Source organism: Podarcis bocagei, assembly GCF_964188305.1.
Source record: "Podarcis bocagei genome assembly, chromosome: Z".
In the NCBI taxonomy this organism is placed as follows: Eukaryota; Metazoa; Chordata; class Lepidosauria; order Squamata; family Lacertidae; genus Podarcis; species Podarcis bocagei.
Window position 1 is genome coordinate 220,445 of NC_138140.1, and position 6,861 is coordinate 227,305.

General features: G+C 64.6%; 1 protein-coding gene across 8 annotated transcripts in view; it reads left to right on the forward strand.

Annotated features, from left to right (window-relative positions):
* Positions 1–5,532: 5,532 nt before the first annotated feature.
* The window catches only part of NDOR1 (NADPH dependent diflavin oxidoreductase 1), a 31,364-nt gene continuing 30,035 nt past the window's right edge, over positions 5,533–6,861 (forward strand). For 5 of the 8 annotated variants that reach the window (XM_081180002.1, XM_081180000.1, XM_081180001.1 and 2 more), the window contains exon 1: positions 5,536–5,720. In XM_081180002.1, coding sequence (XP_081036128.1) covers positions 5,703–5,720 — 18 coding nt within the window. In that variant the 5' untranslated portion in view covers positions 5,536–5,702. Of the gene's footprint in view, positions 5,721–6,861 lie in introns of all 8 variants that reach the window. The other 3 variants (XM_081180004.1, XM_081180006.1, XM_081180005.1) reach the window with 2 other exon arrangements.

Here is a 6,861-nt window from a genome sequence, read left to right on the forward strand (position 1 = left end):
CACACCCATAGATATTTCCACATATACACACACACACACACACACATATATTACATACACACACACATACATACATGTAAGCACACACACACACACACACACACACATGTACACACACACACACACACACCTACCTTCTTCCTCCGCCTGGCCCCGCCTTTCCGGATGCACGGTCTCCCCGGCGAGAGGTACCCGCCAATCACCTCGATCTCCTCGGCGCATGGGTACCGGTCCGGCGCTACGTTTCCCGCGAACTCCGCTTCGCCGCCGGACTCGAACCCGGGACCCCAAGCGGCGACGTCACACCCCTCCAGGCGCGGGCTGAGGACCCCCAGCGGCGCCAGGGGAACCGTAGCGCCGCCGTCGATGAGGGTGACCGGCACCCGGTCACGGAATGCGCCCGGTGGCGCTACGGTTCCCACGGCGATGGCGCCATGCGCATCCTCGGGAGTCGTAGCGCATGGTTCCCTTGTCCCTTCCTGGGAGACGTAGCGCAGGCCCGGCGAAGGGGAGCGGGCGCCGTTGGGAGTTGTAGTTGGGTTGGGAAGCGTAGCGCCATGCGCAGACGCCCAGGTGGTTTGCTTGGGAACTGTAGCGCCATGCGCAGGCGCCCAGGTGGTTTGCTTGGGAACCGTAGCGTCGGGTGAATGCGGCCATGCGCTTTCTTTGGGAACCGCAGCGCCGGGTGAAGGAGGCCATGCATTTTCTTTGGGAACTGTAGCGTCGGGTGAAGCTGGCCATCCGCTTTCTTTGGGAACCGTAGCACCGGGCGAAGGCCATGCGCTTTCTTTGGGAACCGTAGCGCCGGGCGAACCCTTGGGAACCGTAGAACCGGGCGCAGCCCTCCATGCGCCTTTCTTGGGAAACGTAGCGTCGGGCGAAGGAGGCCATGCGCTTTCTTTGGGAACCGTAGCGCCGGGTGGAGGCCATGCGCTTTCTTTGGGAACCGTAGCGCCGGGCGAACGCTTGGGAACCGTCGCATCGGACCCGGCGCCTTCCTTGGGAAGCATAGTACCCTGCGCCACCGCCCATGCGCTGCCTTTGGGAAGCGTAGCGCCGGGCGCGGGCGGCCAGTCTGTCCGTTTGGGAAACGTAGCGCCCGGCGCCCATGTGCATGGCTTGGGAACCGTAGTACCCGGCGCCACCGCCCATGCGCCGCCGGGCCGGGCGCCTCCCTCCCTGGGATCTATAGCGCCGCGCCCCTTTGGGTGCACGACGAAGGTGTTGGCCGCGATCCTCTCCACGTATGGGCTGCGCATGCGCAGGGCGCCGTCGGAAGCCTCTGTCTGCGGGCCGCGCATGCGCCGCGCGGCGCCCGCTGCTTCCCCGTTCTGTAGTGAGACGGCGCGCCGGCCCTTGCGCATGTGCGGCGAGGCGCTGGGCGCTTTCCACATGCGCAGAGAGGACTCCGAAGTGGGCGCCCTGCACATGCGCGGCGCGGCGCCCGGTGCGTCCTCTTCCCCGTCTGATTGGCGGCTTGAGGCGTCCATAGGGTTCTGTGGCATGCGCAGCGGAAACCTTTGCGCTTCAGACATGCGCAGAGAGTTCGGAGGGGGAGGCGGCCCTTCGCGCATGCGCAGGGCGGCGCCCGGCGCTTCCTCTTCCCTGTGCGATTGGCGGCTTGAGGCGTCCATAGGGTTGGGTGGCGAGGGGCTGCGCATGCGCGACGGCCACCTTTGCGCTTCGGAGTCCTCCAATGTGGGCGCATGACTCCCGCGCATGTGCGGCGAGGCGCCCGGCGCTTCCTCTTGGCTGTAGGTGCCCATAGGTTTCTGTGGCGGTGAGCCGCGCATGCGCGCCGAGCCCCGTTCCCCTTCGGACATGCGCAGCTTCTCCTGTGGGGCAAAAGAGTGGAGGTTGCGAATGCGCACTGGGAAACTGCCCTTCTCGCATGCGCACTGCCCACGCTCCCCGCCTTCCGCACATGCGCAGTGGCAAACCCAAAACACCCCCTTGACCTCCGCCCATGCGCAGTGCCCACCTAAAGCCACCCTCTTGCCCTCCGCGCATGCGCACTGCCCCTCCGACGCCTCTTTTCGCCCTTCTCCCCTCCGCGCATGCGCACTGCCCCCTCCGACGCCTCCTTACGCACATGCGCAGTGGCCAACCTGAACCTCCCCGTTGCTCTTTGCACATGCGCCCCTCGCCCCTTCGCACATGCGCAACGAGCCCCTTTCCCCTTCGCCCATGCGCAGCTCCTCCTCTGAAACTTCCCTCTGCCCTTTGCGCATGCACAGCTTGTTCCTCTGCCCTCTGCACATGCGCAGTGGCCAACCTAAACCTCCCCTTTCCCCTTCGCGCATGCGCAGCTCACCCCTCTTCCCATCTGCACAGGCGCACTGACCAACCCTCCCCTCCCCTTCTCCCTCCGCACATGCGCACTGCCCAACTGCATGCCATCCCTTGCCCTTCGCGCACACGCAGTGTCCACCCCTTCCTGCCATCCGCCCATGCGCGGTGGCCAACCCTCCCCACCCTCCGCCCATGCGCAGTGACCAGCCCTCCGCTTCCCTTCGCCCATGCGCAGCTCCTCCTCTGAAACTTTCCTCTGCCCTTTGCGCATGCGCAGCTTGTTCCTCTGCCCTCCGCACATGCGCAGTGGCCAACCTGAACCTCCCCGTTGCTCTTTGCACATGCGCCCCTTCGCAAATGCGCAACGATCCCCTTTCCCCTTCGCACATGCGCAGCTCACCCCTCTTCCCATCTGCACAGGCGCACTGCCCAACCCTCCCCTCCCCTTCTCCCTCCGCACATGCGCACTGCCCAACTGCATGCCATCCCTTGCCCTTCGCGCACGCGCAGTGGCCAACCCTTCCACGCCCTTTCCCCTTCGCACATGCGCATCTCATCCCTCTGCCCTCTGCACATGTGCAAGGATAAACTAAAACCACCCCCTTTCCTCTTCGCACATGCGCAGTGGGCGACCCTCTCCGCCCTTTGATCCTCCACACATGCGCACCTCATCCTTGTGCCCTTCGCACATGCGCAGCGGCAAAGCAAAAGCACCCCTTGACCCTCCGTGCATGCGCACCTCCTCCTAGTGCCCTTCGCACATGCGCACCTCACCCTTGTGCCCTTCGCACATGCGCAGGGGCAAAGCAAAAGCACCCCTTGACCCTCCGCACATGCACACCTCCTCCTTGTGCCCTTTGCACGTGCGCAGCGGCAAAGCAAAAGCACCCTTTGACCCTCCGTGCATGCGCACCTCATGCTTGTGCCCTTCGCACATGCGCAGTGGCAAACCAAAAACACCTCCTTGCCCTCCGCCCATGCGCAGTGCCGACCCCTCCCTGCCCTTTGCCCCTCCGCCCATGCGCAGTGCCCAACTGAAGGCACCCTCTTGCGCTCCGCACATGCTCACTGCCCACCCCTCCCCTCCTTTGCACACGCGCACTGCCCACCCCTCCCCCTTTGCGCATGCGCACTGCCCAACTGAAGCCACCCCCTCGCCCATGCGCAGTACCCACCCCACCCCTCCCCTGCACATGCGCACTGCCCAACTGAAGCCACCCCTTGCCCTTCGCACATGCGCACTGCCCAACTGAAGCCACCCCTTGCCCTCCGCACATGCGCAGTAGGCAACCCTCCCCTCCTTTGCACACGCGCAGTGGCAAACTTAAGTCATCCCTTGCCCTCCGCGCATGCGCAATGCCCAACTGAAGCCACCCCTTGCGCTCTGCACATGCGCAGTGGCAAACTGAAGCCACCCCTTGCCCTCCGCACATGCGCACTGCCCACCCCTCCCCTCCTTTGCACATGCGCAGTGGCAAACTTAAGTCACCCCTTGCCCTCCGCACATGCGCAATGCCCAACTGAAGCCACCCCTTGCGCTCTGCACATGCGCAGTGGCAAACTGAAGCCACCCCTTGCCCTCCGCACATGCGCACTGCCCACCCCTCCCCTCCTTTGCACATGCACAGTGGCAAACTTAAGTCACCCCTTGCCCTCCGCACATGCGCAATGCCCAACTGAAGCCACCCCTTGCGCTCTGCACATGCGCAGTGGCAAACTGAAGCCACCCCTTGCCCTCCGCACATGCGCACTGCCCACCCCTCCCCTCCTTTGCACACGCGCAGTGGCAAACTTAAGTCATCCCTTGCCCTCCGCGCATGCGCAATGCCCAACTGAAGCCACCCCTTGCGCTCTGCACATGCGCAGTGGCAAACTGAAGCCACCCCTTGCCCTCCGCACATGCACACCTCCTCCTTGTGCCCTTTGCACGTGCGCAGCGGCAAAGCAAAACCACCCCTTGACCCTCCGTGCATGCGCACCTCCTCCTAATGCCCTTCGCACATGTGCAGCGGCAAAGCAAAAGCACCCCTTGACCCTCCGCGCATGCGCACCTCAACCTTGTGTGCTCCGCACATGCACAGTGGCAAACCAAAAACACCTCCTTGCCCTCCGCCCATGCGCAGCTCATGCTTGTGCCCTTCGCACATGCGCGGCGGCAAAGCAAAACCACCCCTTGACCCTCCACACATGCGCACCTCACCCTTGTGCACTTCGCACATGCGCAGGGGCAAAGCAGAACCACCCCTTGACCCTCCGCACATGCGCACCTCCTCCTTGTGCCCTTCGCACATGCGCACCTCACCCTTGTGCCCTTCGCACATGCGCAGCGGCAAAGCAAAAGCACCCCTTGACCCTCCGCACATGCGCACCTCAACCTTGTGCGCTCCGCACATGCACAGTGGCAAACCAAAAACACCCCTTGACCCTCCGCACATGCGCAGTGCCGGCTCCTCCCTGCCCTTTGCCCCTCCGCCCATGCGCAGTGCCCAACTGAAGGACCCTCTTGCGCTCCGCACATGCGCACTGCCCCTCCGACGCCTCCTTCCGCCCTTCCCTCCGCCACCCCTTGCCAATAGGAGCAGGCCGCGTTGCTAGGGAGACGACGTCGCGGCGCCGATTGGCCGGCGAAGCAGCCAGGCGCCCAATGGGAGCGGGGCTGGCCGGCGGGCGGGAAACTCCGCGCGCTGCTATTGGTCGGGTGGGGGGGGGGAGGCGTATCCCAGGCGGGCGTTGCTACTGACTGGAGTAGGCCGCGTTGCTAGGGAGACGACGCCGCAACGCCGATTGGCTGGGGGAGCAGCTAGGCGTCCAATGGGAGCGGGGCTGGCCGGCGGGCGGGGAATTCCGCGCGCTGCTATTAGTCGGAGCGGAGGGAGGCGTTGCTAGGAGTAGGCCGCGTCGCCAGGGCGACGCAGGAAAGGGCGCGGATTGGCCGGCGAAGCAGCCAGGCGTCCAATGGGACGGGGGGGGCTGGCCGGCGGGCGCTGCTATTGGTCGGAGGGGAGGGAGGCGTATCCCAGGCTCCTGAGCAAGGGCGCGGATTGGCTGCGGGCGTCCAATGGGAGGCCGCCGACGCTCCCTCCGCACATGCGCGGTGGGCGAACCGAAGCCGCCTTCCGCCCTCTCTTCCCCAAACCCCGCTCACCGGCTCGTAGTGGCGTCTGAGGCGACGGACGCGGCCCGGCTCCGTCGGCAGGTAGAGCCGCACCTCCTCGGCCCTCAGCTCCGTCGCTCCGCCGCCATAGGCCGCTTCCCCCTCACGGAGCTCGACGACGACGACGCGCTCGGCCCGGAGGACCCGGACGCCCGGCCGGGCGGCGTAGAGCTCCAGCAGGCCGGCGAGCGAGGCCGCCTTGGCCCGCTTCTGGGCCAGCAAGGCCCGCTGCCACTCCGGGCGAGGCGAGGGCTCCATGGCGGGCCGGCCTGAGGTGAGGAGGGAGGGGATTGGCTGGTTGGGTTGTCTGTAAAAGGAGAGGGAGGCGGGGATTGGTTGGTGGGCGTCAAGCCCCGCCTACTCGGGCTCGGGCTTGAGGAAAGGAGGCGAGTTGAGGGAAGGAAGGAAGGGGATTGGCTGGCTGGGTTGTCTGTCAAGGGCGAGGGAGGCGCGGGTTGGTTGGTTGGCGTCAAGCTCCGCCTACTATGGCTTTGACTTGAGGAATGGAGGCGAGTTGAGGGAGGGAAGAAGGGGATTGGCTGGTTGGGGTGTCCGTCGGAGGCGGGGGAGGCGGGGATTGGTTGGTTGGCGTCAGGCCCCGCCCGCTGACGGGGGATTCTTCGGGAAGAAGGGCTCTGAGGGAACTCGGAAGGCGATTGGGCGGTCCAGGTTGTCTGTCAGAGAGGTGGGCCAATGGGAGGGGAGAAGGGCGGTGGGGATTGGTTCGTTTCCGCGAGGCTCCGCACACTCTGACATGAGGAGTCGACTTGTACTGGAAGTCACTATGGCGCTGATTGGATGAATTGCTTGTCTGTTCAAAGCGAGGGCCAATGGGAAGCGGGCGTTGAGGAGAAGGGCGGTGCGGATTGGCTCGCTATCGCGACGCTCCGCCTACAGGGCTTCTTTTAAAGCTGGGCTCTGAGGGAGGAAAGGAGCGGATGCGTTGGGCGGGTTGTCCGTCAAAGGCGCGGGCCAATGGGAAGCGAGCGGTGAGGAGACGCGTATCGCTGATTGGCTCGCGTGCGCGAAGCTCCGCCCACTCGCTCTGGCCTATTTTGACAGGGCTCTGAGAGAGGAAAGAATAGGATTGGCCGGTGAGGTGTCAGTCAAACGCCTCCCGCCCTTGAAAAGGAGGGGCGGGCTCTTCTCTGAACAGAGAAGAGGATTGGCTGAGGCGCTCGGACGGCCGCGCTTATTGGCTGTGCTCTTTGATGGAGAGGCGGGAGAAAAGAGGAGGAACCGGCGCCGATTGGTCGGTTGGGGTTGGAACGTCATCAGCAGGCCCTGCGCAGGAGGCGCGGCCTGATGACGTACACGGAAGCGGCTCCTCTCGCAGCTGGTGGATTGAATTCCTCTTTTTCCTGGGTGATATTAATTAATATTAAATATCAAATATTAATATTAAAGGTAATATT